Genomic DNA, 22376 nt, shown 5'->3' on the forward strand with positions numbered 1-22376 from the left:
GGATCCCCAGGGCCACAGGCATCGGGAGCTTGAACAATTGCCTTTCTTCCGATTATTACATCACGTGCACATTGGATCGTGTGGCAGGAAGTTTAGGGAAATGAAGGAAAAGGAGACTCGAGTCCATGAACTGCTCCAGGAGAAGCACGGGGCTGCCGAGACTCTGCTGGGGGTGCGGGCGTCGGCGCGAGCGGGTGCACGAGACCCCGCTGCCCTCACCCAGCACAGACGCCTGGGCGGGGCGCAGAGGCCACCTGGAAGACGGACGACGCCTCTGGTTCTCGCTCGTGCACCTGTTCCTAAGGAAGCCTTCATGAAGCCTGACTGCATCCAAGCCCAGGGCGCGGGGCCCAGAGAAGGCTGCCGTGGCCGGGACAGGAAAGCCCACGGTGCTGAACCACGGCCCCCCAGAAACTAGGCCCCGATCCCCGGAACCTGGGCATGCTCTCTCCCTCACAGGCCAGGTGTTTGCAGATGGAAGGAATTCAGTCAACGGTCTTGAGACCAGGAGATGACCCTGGAGTGTTCGGATGGGGCCCCAATGTCGCTACACGGTCCCTCTGAGAGGAACTTCTCTCAGTGTGCTGGGTCTGCTGTGACGGGGTACCGTGGACCCGGGGCTCATCTCCGGAGGCTGGAAGTCTGAGATCAGAGTGCCGGCACGGGCAGGCGGGGACTTCTGGCCACATCCCCTCAAGGTAGAAGGGACGAGCGGCCTCCCTGAGGCATCTCTTCAGAGGCACCAAAGTCCCCACCTCCTTATAGTGTCACCTTGGGGGTTAAGTGTCACCGCAAGAATTTCAGGGACACACTTGCAGACCACGGCACCAACCTCCAAAGGCCTGAGGCCGAGGCGAGCTCGAGGCGCAAGGGGGAGCGGGGCCAGCAGGAGGGAGAGGGCAGTGGAGGGGGCAGCGGCCAGGGAGAAAGTAGTGGGATCCCAGGCCCCGCCTAGCCAGGGGTGACCGGGGCATCGCCTTGTTCGCCCTCTCTGCCTCGTCCACACCGACACCCAATGTCAGGTGCTGGAGATGAGGTCCCGGCCCCACGCGGGGTACAGCCCTGCAGGAATGCCCCCAGCCCAGCCAGACTTCTGCCTCTGTGCCCACCCCCCAACCGGCCGGCCTTGATGTGAGGGGGGTGGGGGAAAGCATCTTTTTTAACCGAAGAAAATGGAAACCTCACCTCACTTCAGCTGTACTTAGCTAACTTTCCCTGCTAAGTGGGGCATAATCAAATCCAGCCCCGGAGCCTCATTTCCAGGCAACTTTATTCATTGTTATTTTTATTCCAAGAATTCCTTGGCATTTTCTGGGAGCCACTGAAGTGTTTAGTAGCGGCCTAAGTAACAACGTATCGTGTTTGGAGAGAAACCCAGGAGCAAGTAGTGGCAGCTGGGGTTATCCCAGGAAGGACACGTGAGGTCAACAGGCCCAGGCCCGGGGTGAGGCACCCGGAATGGCTCAGGGGGCGCAACGTGGCTGGGTCAGGGGCGTCTGGCTCACGGCAGGGGGACTTCTAAAACAGTGGGGAGCCCGGGCAGAGGAAGAAGCAGGGGCCTTTGCGTGGATAGGAATGACATCAGGCAGAGAGGTCACCCCTGGGACGCTGGGGAGGTCCTCAAACCAGGGGGCTTGGCTGTGACAGCAAGTTTCCAGGGACTTGAGGGACCTGGAGCCACAGCTCTGCCCCCGTATTAAACACCAACCCACGGTCCTCTCCCTTCCCAGGGTGGCCCCGAGACCCAGCCAGGACGAAAGGCATCCAGCCTCCACCGTATCTTCTCAGGGGCCAAACCAGAGGACACCTTGCGAGCAAGGGCAGCGAGAGCTAGGAGGGGTGTGCTTCGCCTCTGCGTCCGGCACGGGGACCCCAGGATGGCAGCGGAGGGCCAGGAATGAGCAGACAGAAGCGAGAGCAACTCGAATTCAGGAGGAGGCCACAGCCGAGCCACACCAGGACTGGGATCTGGGGACAAGGGATGTCTAGAATGGACGCACAGGCAGAGGCCAGGCTGAGGGCTACCGGGCATGCAGGCAGCCTAGACACAGGGAACGTGGCCTCCAGGTTGGAGGCCAGCTGTGAGCAGTGGAGCGGGAATAAGAGGTCAATCCCGGGCAGTGTGGGGGCCCTGGAGGAGATTCAGGATGCTGAAGTCGAGAGTGAGCTCGGGGAATGTTCTCAGGCACACCAGGGGGCCTCCACAGGCACCCACGACAGCCCCTCCGCCACCCAGGTCCCCTCAGCCTACGCCACACATGGCCACCAAGCCCCTCCTGGCGTGGTTGAGAGTTGGTGACTCTGAAGGAGGTCCAGCCGGTATGTTTCCTATTCTTGTTGCTTAAATCATTAAATGGCTCTTTTGTAAGAGTCACTGGATGCTCAGGAAGTCTTTTGATGCCTTCAAAGGGCTTTTTAATAAGCGTTTCTAATCCTTTTCTCTTAAAAACAGGAAGTTACACTTTGCCAACCGTAAACACCAGAAGGTCCGAGTTTGGTTGGCGAGGCACAAGCCGCAGACTCCCGATGGCTGCTAAACCCAGCCAGGCTTGGCCAGCGCTCCGGCAGAGGACAGCCCAGTGCCCCCCAGGGGGCCCAGAGCCCAGGTGGATGGGGCTCGGCCACAGGCCACAACACAGGTGACCCTCCCCAAGGAAGGATGCACCCTGCCCATGACCTGCCGTGGTCCTTCCCATGGTCCCTCCCCTGAGTGCAGGCCTGCCACTGCCCACATCAGAAGCCCCAGTACCCCTCAGTGGCCTTGCCTGCTCAGCCCTGTCCCCCTGCTGCCCTACTTCCTACTCTCTAGACCTGGCCCCACAGCTCCGCTGCAGAGAACCTACCCTGAAACCGTGCTCCAGAGTCTTCACCTGCTTGAGGGGAACAGGGGTGGGGAGGGCAGGAGTGGGGAGCTCAGTCCTGGGGGGCCGAGGGGAGCGCAGGATCGGAGTGAGGCCGGCCTATGGAGGTTCTCTCCATGCCCCCGGCTCGCGACTCCAACACCACCCAACAGACTGGGACCCCCCGCTACTCCATACCTTTCCCTGTCTGGAAAACCCTCCTTCCGCTTTCCCACACAGCGAACTCCTATCCATCCCTCAACACCCCTCCTCTCTAAAGACCTTCCTGGCTCCCAAGGCAACCTTTTCCCTCGGATCCCAGAGCCTGGGTGGCCTCCTTTAAGGCTCTGTCATGCTCCCTACACACACTGAATGCCATTGCAAAAGTATGGGTGCACTAAACAAAGAGCCTCTCGGAGGTGCGACTGTGTCTTTTTACCTCTCCCTCACAGCCAGGCCCACAGAAATGCCTCAGCCAGCAGAGCCGATGGGCCATCATCCATCCGGGGGCTGTCCCTAGGCTCAGGACCCGGGCTCTGACTGCAGCCAAGGGCCTAGGCCTCCCAAGGGAAGGCGCAGGGTCTGTAGCCACCAGGCCAGTGAACATGGTCCAAGCTTGCCCTGTCCTGGTCTCTTCCCTTTCTGCTCTCTGCAAGGTGAGGAGCAGAAAAACTCCTTCCAGGCCCTCTGGCTGGTCTCGTCATTGAGTCGACTTAAGACAGACTCAAAGGAGAAAAAAGAAATCAAATTCAACTTCATATGTCTAGGAACTTCTAAGAAGCGAGGCTCAAAGAAGCAGCGGGAGGAAACAGCTTTGACACCTTTTAGGAAAAGAATCAATAAATTTGTGAAGAAGTGACAGGACAAAGGGGTTTGGTAGCCAAATAGCGAAGACAAAGCCAGGGTTGTTCGCACAGCCTTCTCGGCCCCCACGCCCTGACTCGGGCTGTAGGATGCCTCTCTCCCTCCCGCAACAAGGAAGGCACCTTTCCCCGGGAGACGGGTTTCCTGCTTTCAGAAGAACAAAGGAGGTCAGAGTGTCCTCCTGGCACCAGCTGTCTCTTAAGTAACTGTAATTCGAAATAATCAATTTGCCGAAGTGGCAGATTTGGGGGGTGGCGGATTTTGCTCCCCCTCGGGGGGTGGGAGCAGCAGGCCCAGTTCCTGAAGTGCAGCAGGAAACAGTTTCTCGAAATATTGGGCAGCAGATGATTTCACCAGAGCCTTCCTCCCCTGTGCCCCACCACACCTGCCGCCAGGGACCGGGAGGTCTGGGCCACATCGCCCCGCCTGCCGTGGTACCTGCTGCGTGGACAGCTCCGGCCCAGCCTCCTTCCTGGGGCAGCAGGGACACAGCCTTGACCCAGACGAAGCAGTCCCTGCTGCCCACATGCGGGTGCTGGAGACTGGAATTGAGGTGGACCTGAAGGGAGAGGGCCTGGGGGTCTCCCAGGAGCCCAAGAGGATGAAGGGGGGCCGTCCTGTTTCAAGATGTGTGCAACCCACCCCCTGTATCAGGAACACGGTGACTGCCAAACCCTAGCTAGGAGCAGGGGTCCAGAGACTTCTCAGCTCCCCTCACAACGCGGTGTCCGTGTCTCGGTCATTCAGCAAGCGTTCTCCATCCACTCTCACGAGCAAGGGCACATGAGAGGGGGCCTAGGGACATCCCTGTCCTCCAGGCCTCCCCAGCCCATAGGCAGACACATCCAGAAATAAAGGACTTCTCTCCAGAGGGCCAAGAGTCATCTTGTTCACTCCTGTAACCCGCAGTGCCCAGCAAAGGGCCTGGCACACATTCAGTGCCCAGCAAAGGTTTGTTGAATGACTAGGCGCTCTAGTAGAAGCCCCCAAGGAAATGGGGTTCCAGAGAGGTGGCCGGTGAGGAGCAGAGCCCCACCCTAAAGGCACGGACAAGCTAAGTAAAGTGACTGAGACCCCATCCAGGGTGCAGGGAGACCCCCACCTTGCGCAATGTGGGAGACGTACCAGGGCTGGGAAGGGGACCACGCATGCAGGGACATCGTGGGCAAGACTGCCCGTGACCGACCCCAGAATGACAGTGGCTTCACCTCTCCCTTCGAACTGTGGGCTAAAACAGGAGCCCCACTCCACGAAGTCCTTGGGGTCTGGCCTCCTCTAGGCTATGACTTCCCCCGGGGCATGGCCCATCCCCAGCCAGGCATGAGCCCAAAGCTGTGAACGGCACAGATGCTCCCATGGCCACCCCCAGCTATGAGGGAAGTTGGGGCAACTGGGACTCGAGGAGAGGGCTGTGGGGGGGGGGGGGCAGCTAGCAGGCTCTGCGGCTCATGCTTCACTCCTGGCGACAACGAGAAAGTAGGTCCTTCAGAGGAGCGGCAGCGGGAGGGTGACCTGCCTGGGGGATATCCTGCCGGGCAAGTCTGGGGGACACTGCAGGCAGGAAAGAGCTGCCCAGTGAGGATAGCGTTGCCCGGTGACTAGGCCAGGAGGGGATATAGGACGGGGGGCTCAGACAGGACCCCGGGGCCGAAGGGCAGCACGTGGGGGGGAGGAGGGCAAGCCTGAGGGGCAGCGTCCTGGGGCCCAACTAGAGGGGGCCTGAGAATGAGCAGGCATGATGGTCCAGAAGACAAAAGGCCCAGGAGAGTGTAGACAGAAGAGGGGGAGGCCAGAGGTGTAGACCTGGGAGCAAGACCAGTCACCCAAGCTTGAGGGGTGGGGGGCGGTCTGGGGATACCTGGGAATACCCCTCTCCATGCCTCCCAGCTGCAGCCCCCACCCAGACCCCCTGAGCAGGGGGAGGCCCTCCAGACCTGCCTTTTCTTTCTCAGCCTCCAGGTTCCTGCTGGGAAGGGGGACCCTAAACCCAAGCAGGATCCTGTACAAATGATTCCATCTTTGCAATCTTACTGAACCCTGAAACAATCTGTCTACTGAAGGGGAAACTGAGGCCCCGGGAGGTGGCTGTTTGGGAGTCTCAGACAGATGGGCAGTGCAGCACAAACTCTCCTATTTCTCCTTTAAAGACCAGAAAGCAGAGGCTCAGACAGGCCAGCCTCTCCAGAAGTTCCCCAGCAACAGGTCACCCCGATGCCAGTGCTGGGCCCGCATCTCAGGAGGGCCCTATCCTTGTGCTGCGTGGCGACCCTCAGTGACCAGGAGAACGGAGCAGCCTGGAAGGAAAGGGGAGGGACTGGGGGCTGCAGGAACCTCAGGGCGGCCCAGCTGGTCTGGAAACCCCATATGGGATTTATCCCTGGAACTGGGCAGGTGGTACCTGCCCATTTTCTCCCCTCCCCAGAGCTCCCCTCCCCCGCCAGCCAAGGACTCCCTAACCTTGGCTGCCCTGCAACCCTGGGGACCCGGCCAGCCACTGACTGCCAGTTCCTGGAAAGGCCACAGGAGCAGACCAGGCAGAGGTCAGACCAGCCGCTCTGAGTCCCTCTGGAATCCCGTACATTTCCAGGAAAATTGCAAAACATTTGAAGAACAAATGGTCAATTCCTCATAATCCTTCCCTATTGTCCTGAAAAGAGGCCTCGGGTGGGGGCAGGGGGAGCGGCCCTCCCCGTCCCCCAGCCAAGCCCATCCCCAGGAAGCCTTGGAGGGACAAGAATGGCCAAAGTGGTCAGGACGGGCCCAGGGAGATGGTCCGGGAGGGGTGCAGACAGCTGCAGGACGGTGAGGTTCTGGAACCCCTTAGCAGCTGTTCCCCAGAGCCTTTTCCTACTCTCTGCCTGCCACCCTCCCCTCACTCCCCCCACCTCCCACCCCCACCCCCTTCGCCAAGTCACAGCCCAGCCACAGCCGGGCCTCAAAGGACAGGAAACAGGACAATCGATCCCATGTATCCCCATGGGAAGGGGGCAGCTCAAGGGTGGCCCCACCCGGGGGTCTGCCCCCTATGGAACCCCCTCCTCTTGAGTGGAGCTGGACCGCAGACTCCCCTCTAAGAGGCGACAAGGTGGCGTTTCCACGAACAGACTGCGGAAGGCTGGGCCTCCCCGTCTTGCCGGACAGCGGAGGGGTGGCCCGCTTTGACTAAGGAGCTGTCATGCTGGAGGGGCCTGTGTGGCCAGGGACCCAGGCGGCCTCCGCCAGCTGCCAGCTGCCACCTGAGAGAGCTTGGAAGTCTGTCCTTCCCTGGCCAGATCTCAAAACTAACGTCACCTGGATGACACCTCAGTGGCAGCGGGGCCAGACCCTGAGCAGGCGACCCGGTTAAGGGACATCCAGAATCCCGACCCGCAGACACTGTGAGATGAATGCTGCTGCTTCAAGCCCCGAGCTCAGGGGCTCTTTGTTGCCCAACACTGAGCAACCGGGACAGGTGGCACCGGGACAGGTGGCACGAGGATGAGGCAGGGCCAGACGCCAGCCTCCTGGCCTCCCTGCTGTTCCCTGAACTCAGAATCACCGAGTCGCGCCCTCTCCTGGGAACTGGGGATGGCAGCCCCCCCACCAGAGCACCATGGCCAGAGGTAACGTGATGCTGCTTCAGCACCCCTACTCCTCCAGGAAGCCCTCCCCCAACCCCCCAGTGGAAATTCACCTTCCCTCTGGTCTGCATCCCCATACCTAGTGCTTTTCCTCCTGCTGAGCTTCTCATCCTCCCCCCACAAGAGCCCCTCCTCCAGACCAGGCCCTGTGGGGGCGCAGGGAGGGCCCTAAGGCCCTGAGCATGAAGGTGGAAGGTGGTGAGGCCGGAGTGGCCGGCTGCACACCCCAGACACGGCAGCTCCCCAAGGCCACAGATGCCACCGAAGGCCTCAATGGAGCCCTCGGTGTGCAGGACAGACCGGCCAGTGCAGGCTGGGGACAGGAGAGCAGGGGACGTCCCCAGCGAGTCACTCTGCCCCTGAACTGCTCACCCAGGAGGCAGGATCGCAGCTTCTGGTGGCCACTGGGCAGCTGGACCACCGACTCCTAGAAGCTGAGGCCCATCACGTCCCCTCCGGATCCTCGGTTCCCCAAATAGGTAGTTCAGAGTTTCTCAAAGGGAGGGAGCGAGTGATGTTAAAGAGTATCCAACATTTTTTTTTTTTCTATTTCGATACTTAGGTCTGCCCACATGTACTGAGAAAATCTGTGTAACCATCAGCAGATCAAACCCTAAGTTCCAATTCCCATTGTTTAGGTCAGAAGCATTAAAGCTCAAAAAGCCAGTTGATTTAAATAAAAACAATAAACAATAAACCTGAGCATACAAGGATATGACATAAATCAGGTTGTGCTGACTGGCATTTCTTGACCAAGGAATAAGCTCCCATGTCTAAGCTACTGGTATTTTTGTATCTTTCCATGGCAACCGACCCTACACCCTCACCCATACAAGTCACCACGCAGCTCAGGAAAGATGTTCAAGGCAGCCAGAATAGCAGATGCAAAGGTCCAGGGGCAGGAACAAGATTGGTTCCCATCTCAGGGTTTCTCAAGGGCTTTGCACTTGCCAAAAGTGCTGTCCTGGGGTCCAGTGAGTGGAACGCCTGGGAGTACAGCAGTCTGACTGGGCAAGCCTAGGTCAAGGGGTCCATCTGGGCCACCTCCTGCCATCAGTGGTCCACTGAAGCAGTTATCATTGTGAAAAGCTGGCTTCAGAGGCAGAGATCCCCGGAGGGCAAAGCCTGTGTTATCTGTGTGTCTCTGCGCCCAGCCCCCCACCTGGCAGAAGAGAGGCCTTCACGGGTGTTGCAGAATAAATAAAGGAGGGGCTCTGAGGACCTGTGACCTCCGCCTCCGGAAACCCAGTGGGCCGAAGAGCACCCGTGTTCAGAGGGCGCCAAAGGACAGGCCAGGAGAAGGAGGCCAGGGACGTGCTGGGCTCTGCACTCTCAGAGGGGTTGAGCAGGGGCTGCCAGGGCGCAGGACTGGGAAGCTGAGGGCCCTGAGTGCCAGCGTGGAGGAGGACAGAGGAAGGAGGGAGCGAGGGGAGGAGCCCCAGGGTGGGGGCGGGGCAAAGGTGCTCCGTTTTTTCACCCCAGTGGGAAGAGCCACCAGCCCCTCGCTAGAGTCCCTACAAGATCTCACCGTCTCTGCCTCCTCAGCTGCCAGGGACTCTGGGGCCACAAGCTGGTTCAGCTTGGGGCAAACTTCACAGCTGGGAATGAACGGAGCAAACTTCCTCTCCGTGGGCAAGCCTGGACCCCAGCTCTCCGCATGGGACCCCACCGCCCCACCCAGACCTGTCCTGTCCACACTTTCTCCTATTGACCCTAGGAAGATTGCCAGGCCCAGGCTTCGGGATGCCACCTGGGCTTCCCACCACCAGCGGATTCAGCAGACCCCTGAGGGGGGCCTCTGGGAGCCTCCCGCCCACCCCTGCCCTCCAGGCTACTCGGACGATCCTACTTGGTCCCTACGCGCCAGCCTCTGTAGGTGCTCGGGGCGGCAATGAGGCCAGGCCCTGCTCCCAGGAGCTCACAGTACTGAGGATAGAGCCTAGTGCTTTAAACCATACTACAGTGCTCACACTGGGGCCGGTGGGCCAAAGCCTTGAAGGAAGAGACTCAGTTTTCCCGGAGAAATGGGGAAGGGAGAGGAAAGGAACCTCAAGATATGCGCCGGGCTGTGGGGAAACTCCTGGCTCGTGGAGGCCAGGACGCACGGTCCCCAGGACAGAGGGTGGCACCACTGCTCTCCCCTGGGCTCCAGCGCTCACCACCTCTCGGCTCCACATATTCCCTTCCACCTGCTGACACACGTGTCCCTGCTCCCAGTCACACAGAGCTGTCGGACTGCCTTAGCTCTGTCCGAGGCTCTAGTGGACAGAGCACTGAGGGCCAGCCCCCTGGGCCGAAATCCAGCCTACGGCTGCCCAGCCCTCGGGTCAGGTGCCCACCCTCATCCAATCAGAGGCCTCCCCCGGCTTGCGGCTTTGCCAGGCCGGGTGTGGGGGGCAGGGCAGGGCGCTGGGCCGCGAGGGCTTGGGGGCTGTGGCCAGCTGGACCGGCCCTAATTGTGATATTTTAAATGTGACGCGTCTGGCAGTGGTTTGGAGGTGCAGCGCTCAGGGAAGCTTGTGGGCCAGCTTTCCATCCGATGCTCGGTTGTGGAGCCTTCCTGGGTCTTGGTGAACACAAGCCCGCGTCAGGCCCCTCCTCCTTGGCAGCCCTTCCCCTCTGCCCCTCACCACCGCCCCCCCGCCTCTCCGTTCCAGTCCCTTCTCTGCAGTCTTCATTCAGGCCCATGTTATGTGCCGGGCGCTGCAAGGGGGCCAGGGGGTCAGCTATGAGGGGGATGGGCCCCCACAGACCGTGGAGGGACATCTGCAACCGCCCTCTGATCCCATAGGCTCCCCAAAGCGATGTTCCTCAAAACCACGTCCGACCATGGCCTTCCTCTGCTTGACACCTTCAAGGTGCTAATCAGCTCCCGGAAGAGGCTAGATGCGTGTTTGAGAGAACAATGGCTCCCATAGGTGGCGGTCCTCGTCCTCCGCTGGGAGCTGTGGACCTGTCATCTTCCGTGGCAGGCGGGATTTAGCAGAGGTGAGTGAGTTAGGGAGACAGGGAGATGATCCTGGATTATCTGGGTGAGCCATCATGGTTGGGTGACCATGGTTGATGGCCATCATCAACCATCATGATGGGCCTCCTACCTTCTAGAAGGTAAAAAAGTCAAGGAAACGGATTCCACCGGGAAAGCCTCCAGAGGGAACACAGCCCTGTCCATCCATTTCGGACTTCAGACCTCCAGAGCTGTGAGGTGAGAAATGTGTGTTGTTTTAAGCAACTACATTTGCGGCAATTTGCTGTATGGCAAGAGGAAACCAATAAAATCCCAACCCTTCCTTGGGTCCCTAAGGTCCCTTCCAGCCTTGAAGGAGCCTCTCCCCTCCCCCACAACCTCGAGCTCCTTTGCTCCTGTGGCTGTCACTCATCTTGTCCCTTCGGTGCGACTTTATTCTCCTTCCAGAGCCTGGCCAGCGACTTTTCCCCAACCCCGACCTCATCCCAATGTTCCTTCCTCAATGGAGCCTTCTAGATCTTCAGGATTCTCTACCTTAATCACATGAGGATCTGTAGGAAGGTAAAGGAGTAGTCTGTGGCCTCCAGACCTTGAAAGGGACAGGCCTGGGGTTTCTAAACGGCCTGAGCCTCAAGGATAAAAGGACAGTTCCCGCAGGGCCCCACCAGCTGCCTGGGCCGAGATTATCCCCAGCCGCTGGGCTCTACCTCTCAAGACCCAAGTCCTGGCTTATCATGGGCTACACACCTACCCAGGGTCAAGATGAGGTGGGACACCTTAGCCCTGGTGGTGCTGCCCTTACCTGAGGGCCACAGAAAAGGCTGGAATTTCAGAAATGTAGAATCAACAGGTGTCCCCTGACCCTTCCACTTCACATACCCCCCCAGGGGGTGCTAAATCACCTCTATCAGGCTACATCTCACCCTGGCAGCTCCGTGGTCCTTACCCCCACCATGAGCCCCTAAGGACAGACAGCTGAGTCTGTCCCCCACTTGAGACCCCTTATTAGGCAGCCTGCCTGCTGGGGAAGCAACCAGATGTGGCAACTGGAAGAGGAGGCCCCACAGGAGGCACCACCGGCAACTGCCAACTGCGGGGAGCTCAGAGGCTCAGGGCTCTCAGCCAGGCCCCACAGGACGACTCAGCCCTGCATGGTGCCCAGAGGAGGAGCCTGGAGACCTGCACACCCTGAGTGTCAGCCCCCCAGAAGCAGTCAACATCAGACCTGGCTCTCAGTTCACCTCTAAAAAGGGTGGTTTAGGGCACCTGGGTGGCTCAGTTGGTTAAGAAACTGCCTTTCACCTCAGGTCATCATCCTGGAATCCTGGGATCGAGTCCCGCATCAGTCTCCTAGCTCCTGGAAGTCTGCTTCTCCCTCTGACTTTCTCCCCTCTCATGCTCTCTCTCAGTGTCTCTCTCTTAAATAAATACATAAAATCTTTTTAAAAATACACACGCGCGCGCCACAATAAAAAGGGTGGCTTTGAGCTCCTCACACGCATTATAACCACTATTGTAAAATAAAATAAAATTTGGGGAGGGGGAAGCAAGTGTTGGCGAGGCTGTGGAGAAACAGGAGCTCGATGAGATATTTGCACATGTGTGTTCACAGCAGCACTAGTCACAACACTCAAAGGGCAGAAGCAACCCAAGTGTCCATGGAAGGGGGCATAGATTGACAAAACAGAGTCTGTCTGCACGGTTTTCCCCTGCTCACGACACAGCGTGTGCATCAGCAATCTTGGCTCCTGGATGGTAGGTGACCCAGGTTCTTTCTACCTTTGTCGCTCTCTCTGTGATCCTCGAGACCCACCTTCCATCCTCCCATAGTCAGTGTGGCTGCTCCAGCTCCTGCCATCACAACTGACATCCAGGTACAGGGAGAAGAGAAAAAGGAAGCCACCTCTCTTTTCTGTAGGGGCAAGACCCAGCAGTTACACAGGTCACTTCTTACATGTCCTTGGCAAGGATCTGGTTGAATAGTGGCACATGGCTGCAAGGGGACTGCAAACTCAAACAGGCGGCCATGTGCCCAGCTTGAATTCAGAGTTCTCTTACTTTAGGAAAAGAGGAGAAAAGATAGTGGGGGCAGCTAACAATCTCTGCCACTAGAACACAATTTCTCCTCCCTCCCAGGACCATGGTGAACCAAAGTCATGGGTAAAAGGCAGCAGCAGACTTCAGGGGGAAGGAACAGGAGATTGGAGGAGAAATCTGAGGTGGCTGCCTGGGGGAGACAATATCTGGGCCAAGACTTGAAAAACAACTTATGGGTTGGGATGGAAAGGAGTTCCAGAAGGAGAAGATGGTAGAACTAGAGGATGAGCCCATGTGACAAAATTGTGGTTCAGTGTGACAAGCATGAACTTGGAGGCAGAAGTCCCGGGTTCAAGTCCAGACGCTGAGTCAGCATAGTGAGGCGCCCAGTCTCCCTGAGCCTTGGTTGGCTCCCCCTTCAAAGGCTGATGGCCTCCATCCCACCTCGTCATGGGCCTGTGCGGAGGCGGGTGCTGGGAAGGGCCTGGCACTCGTCGGAGTCATGGCTGTGACATTTCCGTGGTGGGCTGTCGGGCTGGCGGGGGGCAGGAGGTGGGACAGCAAAGGGAAGCAGGGGGAGGCCCCGTCAGAGGCCAGGCCAAGTGGTTTGGATGTTATTCAGAAGCAGGCGCATGGCAGGACAGTATCCTGAGCAGAGAACAGCTTTGCAAACATGACTCTAGATAATGGAGAGGAGGCAGTGAGGTCAGAGACGTGGAGGCAGCAGCAAAGTCCCCAGAGACCCTATACGGTGAGGAGCAGCTGAAGCCAGAAGGCCGTGCCGTCCGACCAGGCATCTGGGAAGACCATCCGGAGGAGGCAGCCCCGAAGTTGTGCCAGCCGGACAGGGCAGCGAGCAGGGCTTGCTCCACGGGGCCAGCAAGGGAAGAAGGCACGGGCTGAAGCCAGGGGCGCTGTCCAGGGCACACAAGCCCCACCTCCCCCTAGAGCTGCCCTCCCCCCAAACGCGCAGAGCATTCCCAGGAGTGGGCACGGTGCCTGGCACTATGCCCACATCGTTGCTGACCCCCCAGCCACCTCCAGGGTAGAGACCCTGGCTCCAAGTTTACAGAGAGGAAACCGGAGCCCAGGGAAGGCTGATGGTTTCCCTGAGGCCACACAGCAAGGACGTGGGCTCCGTGGTCAGACTCAGAGTTCCCAGCACCATGGGTCCTCCTGGGGCTGCGAGATGTCCTTCAGGAGTACATCCACATCCCCGACTCGGGAAGGCTTTCGTCCTGGAAAAGGGATAAAGACCTAGAACGGCTTTATCCACGTCACATCCTCAAGACCTCTCCTATGAAGCAGGAAGAGTTACCCCATTGAACAGAAAGACAAACTGAGCCCAGAGGGGTGAAGTCCTGTGCCCCGGTCATGCAGCCAGTGGGGGACCAGCATGATTTACATCCAGGTCTCTGCCTGGCCCTGGTTCCCACGATCTTCCTCCTCCTCCCTGAGACCTCTCTCCCCTCCCCCAACCCCTCCCCCGCTGCTTTCCTGGCTCTCTCTCAGGGAAGAGAACATGCTCTGAGTCTCTGTTTCCCTGGGAGAAATCCATTTTCAGAATCTGGAGGTGTTGAAATGTGTTCTTTTTTCCTCTCCAAAGAGCCCTTCTTGAGGACAGAGGTGCCCCGAGAATCCCTCTGAGGCCACCACGAGTCACGCTGGAGCCTGGGCTGTCCATCCAGGAGGGCAGGGCCCCAGGAGTGGGCCCCCAACAGGGTCTTGGGGCGGTGACCTTATCCACCCTGGCACAAAGGGCAGCTGGGCTGCTCCAGGAGATCAAGACATGCCTGTGACCTCCGGCCCCAACCTCAGAAGGCACTCATCTGTCCTCCTGCCTGGCTGCCTGGCAGGGCCACACCCGTCTCCCCAGAGCGAGGCGCGCCTGCCGAGCCCACCTGCCTGGCCGAGGTGCCCAGGGCAATTCCTTGGCGTCTCCACCAGACTGTCCCTCTCTCAGTGACAGCTGGGCCCGTGATGGTCACAGGAGGCTCGTGCTCTAAAGGAGCACAGGCATTGCTGAGAGCCTCTGCTCACCCACAGAGCCAGCTCTCGGGGAGCACGGCTGCGGGCACAGGGGGTCACTTGCAGAGTGAAGATGGGAGGGAGGGGGCGGGTGCGAAGGAGACACGAGGGGAGGGGGAGGAAGCGGAGAGCGAGGGCGGGAGAAGGGGGAGAGAGAGGAGGGAAGGAGGAGGAGGGAGGAGGGGGCAGGTGTGAACGGGAGGAGGGGGCGGAGGGGGAGGACGGAGGCGGAGGGAGAAAGAGGGCAGGGGCGGGGAGCGCGGGGGAGGGAAGAAGACCGACTTGGCTTCCCCACAGGCGCACACGCTTCTTCTTCTGGCCTCTGTCCCGACGCTCCCACTGCCCAAACACTTCCCCGCCTGCCCCTTTCAGAATCCGTCCTGGTCCAGGTCTGGCACTTCCCTTCCATCCTGGTCACTCCCTCTTCCCAGGTGTCGCTGACCGTAGCTTCCTACGGCCAGATCGGCTCGCCTGGGCTTTCAGTCCCTCCTCTGGGCTCTGCAAAGAGGCCCACCTGCTGGCCAGCCACACCCAGTGGGGACCTATGGCAGGCTTGGGGTCTCAGGGAACAGTTCCTAGAGTTCCCAGAGCCTATGTTCCGGAATCGTGGACTCATTGATTCCTGGGCTTAAGCCTTGAAGGGCCAACCAGGCCAAGCTACCCGTGACCCATCCCCAGGCCCCCACAGCACCCCAGGAGCAACTCTTGGTCTCGGTCCCAAGCCTTCAGGGCAGAAAGTGGGCTCTACTAGGCAGCACAGGACGGTAGGTGAGGATGTTCATGGGCTGGCCCTAGGGGGACCTCCTGCAGGAGCCAGGTGGCTATTCTGCCTGTCCCCCTCCACTCCTCAACCCAGAGGGCTTAACCATAACAGGTTCCTGTTCCAGATAAAGCACCCCACCCAGGAAGTACCTCCCGGGCAGAGAAGGGAGGCAAAGTGATGGGCCCTGGCTCAGAGGGACCTCCACCATTAACTGGCCCTTCTTCCTAAGGCCAGCCGACAGGGAATGTTAGGGTCCTCTGAGTCCCAGGAGATCACACACCCAACTCCTGCACCCCTGCACCCCCAACCCCACTAAAGGGAGCCTGGAGAAGCTTCTGGAAAGAGACAAATGTGAGAGGCAAGGACTAGGCCTGCCTCCCAGACTCTTCTACTCTCTTTCTTTGTCCCCAAGACCCCCTGACCCCAAGCCATGGCCTGGGAGTTCCTTCACAACTCACCAAGCTCATCCCCATCCCATAGGTGAGGACAGAAACCCAGAATGACGAGAAGGTTCCCCGAAGGACTTGTCAAGGGCATCAGTGGGCCCACAGCGCCATGGGGACCACAGGTGGTGTACCTCTCTTCCGGTCCCTGGAGCTGGGGGTCCTCCAGTGCTGGGCTGTGAGCAGGGAAGGGCGAGGGCGAACCTGAGAGCCCAGGGGAACGCGTCACCTCAAGACTGTCTTCCCCATCTGACAGGCCTGACTCTGGTCCAGTGTGGGCACAGACGCCTGGAGGCGGGGGCGGGGGGTGCCTCTGCCGCCAGTGGCCCCAGGTTCCCGGCCTGCTCCGTCCCCATGGCAGGCACTCTTCACACCTCCCTGCACCCGATGCTATGCCGCGGAGCTCTGCAACGGCTTCCCCACGACGTCCTTGAGCACCGGGGCTGTGGGCAGGTACGCAGGGAACAGCGATTTCCCTCAAGCTCTTCATGCACGGGGGCGGCTTTCTTTCTGTGCCCCTGCTGGCCTGACAGACCCGTGAGTCAGGCCCAGCCTGCCCTCAGGGAGCCCGTGGTCTGTGAGCGAGACACAGATAATCAGAGGACTCTGACCCGGGTATTTTGGAAAGTAAAGAGGAGGGAGGGGAAAGCCATGCCGGCCTTGAAGGATGAGGCCAGTTTCTGTAGCTGGAGGAGGAAGAAGCAAGGGGTCTTTCTTGGTGGGTGCCGTACGGTCCCCATTCCCAGTGACCAGTGGCACCCTGACCCCAGTAGTGCAGGTGAACTTTACCCTTGCTAGAGCTAGACGGCAGCCACCACCTTCCACCAGATCCATCAGACACAGCAAAGGAAAAGCAGTCACAGCTGGCTGCTGCTTCTCCAGCCCCTGTGCGCACCCTGAGAACCCAGCGGAACCCACCTGAGAGCGAAGCCCCAGAGACGCAAGCTGAGAGCCCGGGGAGGCAGGGCCCTGACCACTGTCTGCTGAGCACCTGGACACAGCTGTGCCTGAAGGCGTGGCTTCACCAGACTTTTGTCACCGTCTAGAGCTGGTAAATTCCTTCTTAGCTCAAGGGAGTGAACTGAGCTTCTGCCATGTGCAAACCTAAAAGGCCTATCCGAAGGCAATTATTGAGGACAGAGAGGACCTGGGGGCCGAAAGGCTTCACAGAGATGGGCTTCTGTGAGGAGGAAACCCCAGCTTATGGGCCAGGCTGTATCCAGGCGGCATTCCAGCAGGCCCCTTTATGGGGAAGAAGCGGACCAAGCTGGACACAGGCTCCTGGAGCAGCCCAGAGCAGGAGCTCCCGGCCACCCCCAGGAGCGGTTCTAACACGAGTGCACTGTGCCCGGGCTGTGGTGGGCTCGGTGCCGGCTGCCCCTGTTACAGACAGCATCCCCATGCACCTGGCTCGATCCCAGAGGCTGTGCACACATGTCCAAACCTTTCTCACAACCACTCTTCGGCGAGGTAGGGCTGAAAGTTCTGCCCATTTCACAGATGACCAAGATGGAGGCACAGAGAGTCCCAGTAACTTGCCCGTGGCGGAGGGCGCGTGCCGATGGAGCCTCCGGGACTAGCCTCTCCTGCCTTTTGTGTCCTTCACCCACTCCAGAAGGTCTGATGGAAGATGAGGAGCCGTCTGGGCCTGCGTGTAGAGGGAGACCCGGGGCGCCCTCTCCCCGAGCCAGCCTTCCCCGCCCCAGGCCCCCGGCCAGGCTTGGTGGGGGCTCCCGGGGGACAGACAGCGAACTTGACTCATTCTGTATGCCCAGAATGGCCTTAAGAGCCTGGCTTGGACCAGGTGGGAAAGGAACGAAGGTTCAGGAGGACACTCCCAGCCTCAAACAGCACCAGCCGTGGCCACACCGTGGCTTCCCCAGAGACGTGGCCACGACGCCCCGGGGCCCCTCTTCCCTTCCAGCTGCTCTCTCCCTGCCCGCCAGCCTCAGCCTCCTCTCCGGGGTCTGGCACACAGCCCTGGGGCGTCCGCGCCCTGACAATTCTGGGACTCGGAGACGGAGGCCAGCCCGGCCTGAGAAGCAGCACCACTGGGAGGGCGACCGGCTCGGCCACACGCGCAGCAGGGCGCTTGGCACGGCCTGATGGGCATTTTTAGCCTTGGGACACTGGGACTCGCAACCAATCAGGTTTAACATGGGGTGGGATCCCGGGGCCGTGTGGGGGAAGCACAGGTGTCACGGTGTCCCCCGTGGGAAGCAGACCCTTCTTCTCATCGTCACCATTTCGTCTCCCGTGTGGTAGCCTTGGGATTGCGTGGCTTCCCACAATAGGCTTGAAATGCACCTTGGACCGAGGTTGACAACAAATTAGCAGACGCGCACGCACACACACCCACACACACACGCGCGGCATGGTCCCCCATGCACAACGCGCTCATGACTCGGGCTCCCCTCTCAGCTGAGAAAATGGAGGCTCAGAGAAGCAAAGGGACTTGGGATGTCTCTCCGCTGGCTGGTCGTACCCCACCTTGTTCCAGAGACGGTCAGAAATGGACACTGCAGATCAGCCAACCTCAGGGTTCCACAGAGAGGCCGCCCCTGACTCGAGAAGCCCAGCACCCCTCTGGCCCCAGGAAGGGCCATGCACCCACGGGGGACCTTTGGCAGGCACAGCTCCCCTGCCCCACCCCGGAGGGACCTGGCCCGCACACCAGGGAGCATGGGGGCTGCCGGTTGGGGCTGTCGTCACAGCAGGAACACTGGCGCCCAGAGTTTGAGGAGGGGGTGGGCTGAAACGTGACGGCCCAGAGCTGTGGCAGGGGCTAGGCGTGCGAAAGAAAAGCTGGGGCCGAGTAACAAGGCCAGGGATGCGGTCCACCCTCCGGCGGGGGTCTCACAGCCCCAGAGCAGCACGCAGGAGCAGGACAGGTCCTGGAATACTTCCTTGAACCTTCTGGAGTTGTGGAGGGGCCAGCACAGGGGAGGCATTGGGAAGTAGCCTCCCGATTCCCGTGCAGTATGGGTGAGACCCAGTGGGTGGGAGGGAACATGCCCAGGTCACACAGCAGGTGGCCTGGCTGTCCCCTTCAGGGCTCTCTCCTCCCCTTGGCCAAGAGCCCCAGGCCTCTAACCCCAGAATGCTACCCAAACCCTTGCCCATCCAGGCCCTGGGGCCCTCCCGAGCTCCCAGTGCCCGGCTCCCAACCTGCCCAGCCACCTCGGGAGCTCGACCAGCTCTCGGTCCTACCTTCCACCCCCAGGAGGGGCCAACAGGGGCCGGAGGGGTGTGGACACCTGCTGTCTTAAGGACCCTTCTAAGAGCAGACAGACCAGCAAGCCCACAGCCACCACCCCCCTGTCCAGCCCAGCCCAGTGGAAGGAAGTTGGGAAAGAAGTGATTCTGGAAGCGAACGATCTGTGTGAGCCCAGGAGGGGAGAATGCCCATGGCATGGCCTATTCGCCTTGGAAGGGAAACGGGCTGGCCCCGTGGCCAGCAAGGCCTCCCCGGGCCCCGACTGCCTACATGCCCTACCTCGTTCCCAGCCGCCAGTAGGAAAAAGGGCAGAATGAAATGCCTTGGAATTCTCCAGAAACAAGTCTCCAGTAAGCACGCCACACTCATGCACTCATTTCACGAAGGTTTATTGGGCTTCTCTGGGTGCTGGGAGCAGGTCCCTGGGAAGGATCCAGCTGGGCCCACCTGGGGGAGACAGGGGGGAAGTAGCAGCAGGGACCGGCGGGGACCCAAGGTGCAGCCCAGCCCTCCTGAGGCTCAGTGCTTCGGGAATGCCCAGGGGTGAGGACACAGGAGGGTGGGGAGGACAAGGGAGGTCCCAGCTCCCTCTGGGGGTGGGGCAGAGGGGAAGGGGTGGAGGAGGAGGGGGAAGGAGAGCCACCTGGAGGGAGCACGGAGGGAGCACGTGGGACTTCCCGAGGCTCGTGGATCCCGAGGCTCGTGGAAGGCTACTGGGAATTCCAGTAGCCACGGAAGGCTGAGGCCCTGGCAGCTGAGTCACCACGAGGGTGGGCAAGGGCTCGGACACCACACACCTGATTCTCCGCCACTTTGGCCGGTACGTGGCTGGCCCACTCCTCCTGCCGCGCTGCCCAGCCTGCTCCGGGGGGAAGTCTCAGCAGCCTTCTCCCTGGTCCCTGGGAGCTGCTCACCAGGAGAAAAAGGGAGGCTGTGCCCAGTCACCCACCAAGCCCCATACAGGGCACTGTGGGGGAGGGCTCAGAGCCTGGGCAAACACTGCCCAGCCCCTCCCTTGCCCGGGGAGACAGCCCTGTGAGAATGGCCTGGGAAGCGACAAGGCCACCCAACCCTCCCTTGGCTAAGCCAAGCCCTCTTCGCCTGTCCCCTCCCCCAACCCCCTTTCAAGTTGCTCCTGGACACCAGATGGACCCAGTTCAACTTGTCCTTCCTTTTCCTTCCCCCGCCCGCCCCCTGCTGGAGCTGTGAGAGGGCAGGCGGGAAGGGGGGACAGGCAGAGCCATACCCGGAGGCTGGGGGAACAGCCCCAGTGCCCACTCTGGTGACCCCAGCGTGCAGCCTGCCAGGCCCACGGGGCCAGGTCTCTAGGCCTTGGACCCAGACTCTCACTGCTGACCCCCAGGACAGGTCAGGACAGGGGGAGCAGCTGGTAAGAAGGGCCAGGTCCAAGGCAAGCTGGTGTTCCACCTTGGGGAAAGGGAAAGAAGAGAGAGTGGGGGCTCTTGGGGAGGCGAGAGGATTTAGGAGAGAGAGAAGAGAGAAATGGAGTAAAAGTTGCCACGCCTGGGCCTGGCTTCTAAAGGCATGAACCTGAGTCTGTCCTCACCTGCACGGGAGGCAGTGGGAGCCAGACGGGCCTGATCACCTTGTCCAATGTCCTGGAACCCTGAGATTCGGAGTACAGCGTGTCAGCCCAAGAAACAAACAGAGCCCCGGAGCAGCGACAGCCTAGGGACAAGTGCTGCTCTCCCGAGCCTCCCTGGGGCTGGAGGCAGTGTGGGGTCAGGGTGGCTGGGAGGGCCGGCTGGCAGAGCAGACAAGGAGGACCCGTCCCCCACGTGCCCCAGCCCACTCCTTCCACACGCCCACCAGCTCCAGCAAGCAGCAGCATCCCCACCAGATCCCAGGCAGCACAAAGGGCTCTCCCAGCCCCAAGTGGCTTTTTCATTTTCTGAAACTCAAATATGGGATGGGGGAGGGTTGCCCCATGGCCCTGTCCCAGCTTCTGCCTGGGTGGGAGCAGGGCACAGGTCCTAGACTGGCACCCCCACCAAAGAAGCCAAGGAATAGGGGCTTGAAAGTTTTGCCAACCAAAGTTGGCATTCCCCTTGCCCCTGCCCAGGAGGGGCACCCCAGACCACCAACCCCCCTCTCAGACACTTGTCAAGCAGGAGGCTTCTCTCCCCACATACCCCCCAGAGGGGAGCAAGGCAAAGAAAGGACACAATTTGCCAACTCAGAGGTGCCCTGGAGAAGGGGGAGCAGACAAGTTGGACCCCCCCCTTCCAGTCAGGTTTGGCTCAGGGAGAATTCCTAACCCTTCCTGAAGGACCCCTACCCAGGGGGGTGAGGGGTAGTGCCAGGAGGCTGAGAAAAGCTGGGACTAGGCTGGCTTTCCTCCAGGCGGGGAGATCCTGGACTGTGCAGCCCCAAATCCCTGAGCCGACAGCAGAGAAATCGCCAGGCTGGGAGAAAGAGAAGGGGGGGCTACATTCAAGTGCCCCCCACCTTCCTCTCTGGGTCTTGACCTGCTGGAGCCACTGGTCCAGCGGGAAACTTACGCGGCAAAGGCGCCCACTAGGGTCTCGACAACTGGAGAGGAGGACCTCCGCCCAAGGCGGGGCGTCTACCCCCGCGCCCGAGGGGTCCCGCTGGCCCCCGGGCGGGGGCTCCTTGCCCGGCAGTTGACTTCTCCAGCCTCGTTCCCTCGCCACCGTCGCCGCTGCCGCCGGGAGCGATTCGCCCTCGCCCTATCCAGCCCAGCGAGCGAGCTCCCACCTCGGCCACCGGCGCGAGAGCTGTCTCTGTCCCGGGAAGAAGTTAGGCGCTGGTCCCCGAGGCGCGCAGCGCACGGGACGCAGGCAGCGGTGGCCCCGGGACTCGGCCACCGCCGCCCCAGAGAAGTCCCGGCGACTGCGAGGGCGTACCGGGAGGCTTCATTCCCCAGACCGGGTACAAATCGCTTGCGACCGGGCCCGGGCCTCGCCCGGGAGGGCAAGGCGGACCAAGGCGAAGCGGGGCTTGCTCCCAGCTTCGGGGACCCCAGGTCACGGCACTTCCCCGCCCCGCCGCCCCTGCGCACGAGTCGCCCGCCCGGCGCCGGACGCAGCGAGGAATCAGAAGGTCGCTGACTCGGCGGCCGGGCGGACGAGGGCCCCACGGAGTTGGGGAGTTGCCCCGCACCCCTAAAAGCCTCAACACACATTCTCGGTTGAAAGTACGCACTTTACGCGTCCGGGCGCCTCCGCGGTGAGTCGAGCTGCCGCGCTCGGGGTCGGCGAAGGTGGCTCAGCTCGGGCGCTCCAGTCTCGACGTTCCCGGGGCAGAGAGCAACGTCCGGGGACGCACGGGACGGGTGCGCCCGGCGGCCGGGGCTGCGCCGGGCGAGGAGAGCGGCGAGAGGGGAGCGCTTCGGCGTTCAGGCAACAGCTACCCCTAGTGGGAGAGCCGCCGGGGCCGCCGCCGCCCCACGCCCGCTGCCCCGCGCCCCGCGCCCGCGGCGCCCCGCGCCCGAAGCGCTCCCGGACCGGCTGGGGCGCAGGCCCGGCGCCGCTTTCCCCAGCCCTCCCCGTCTCCGGCGCCGGGCGCTAAGCGGCCCTCGGGCCCTGCCCTCCGCACCTCCCCGCGGCGCCCCG

The 22376-nt window shown here is 60.9% G+C and overlaps 1 protein-coding gene across 4 annotated transcripts; it reads right to left on the reverse strand.

The window, feature by feature from the left end:
* Window positions 1-19153: 19153 nt before the first annotated feature.
* Window positions 19154-22320, reverse strand: LOC131836997 (uncharacterized). 4 transcript variants are annotated; one of them, XR_009355901.1, is made up of 6 exons: window positions 21967-22320; window positions 21303-21545; window positions 20348-20407; window positions 20027-20208; window positions 19578-19686; window positions 19154-19227 (listed from the first exon to the last, which is right to left on the reverse strand). XR_009355901.1 is itself a non-coding variant. In XM_059183130.1 (4 exons), the coding sequence occupies exons 1-4, from the start codon at window positions 20687-20689 to the stop codon at window positions 19159-19161; spliced, it is 702 nt and encodes a 233-aa protein (XP_059039113.1). In that variant the 5' UTR covers window positions 20690-21296; the 3' UTR covers window positions 19154-19158. The 4 variants fall into 4 exon arrangements, 2 of the variants coding, with proteins under 2 accessions (XP_059039113.1, XP_059039112.1); XR_009355902.1 differs by lacking the exon at window positions 21303-21545 and having other exon boundaries at window positions 21967-22314; XM_059183130.1 differs by lacking the exons at window positions 21303-21545; window positions 21967-22320 and having other exon boundaries at window positions 20348-21296.
* Window positions 22321-22376: the final 56 nt, after the last annotated feature.

Source organism: Mustela lutreola, chromosome 7, assembly GCF_030435805.1.
Source record: "Mustela lutreola isolate mMusLut2 chromosome 7, mMusLut2.pri, whole genome shotgun sequence".
NCBI classification, from domain to species: domain Eukaryota; kingdom Metazoa; phylum Chordata; class Mammalia; order Carnivora; family Mustelidae; genus Mustela; species Mustela lutreola.

Excerpts from the sequence above, each read along its gene's own strand:
- LOC131836997 (XM_059183129.1), bottom strand. The coding sequence starts at position 20,689 with ATGAAAAAGCCACTTGGGGCTGGGAGAGCCCTTTGTGCTGCCTGGGAT. Across the intron at positions 20,209-20,347 it reads TCCCACTGCCTCCCGTGCAG|GTGGAACACCAGCTTGCCTT; the intron begins GTGAGGACAGAC and ends CCTTTCCCCAAG. Across the intron at positions 19,687-20,026 it reads GCTGTTCCCCCAGCCTCCGG|CTCCCAGGGACCAGGGAGAA; the intron begins GTATGGCTCTGC and ends CCTGGTGAGCAG.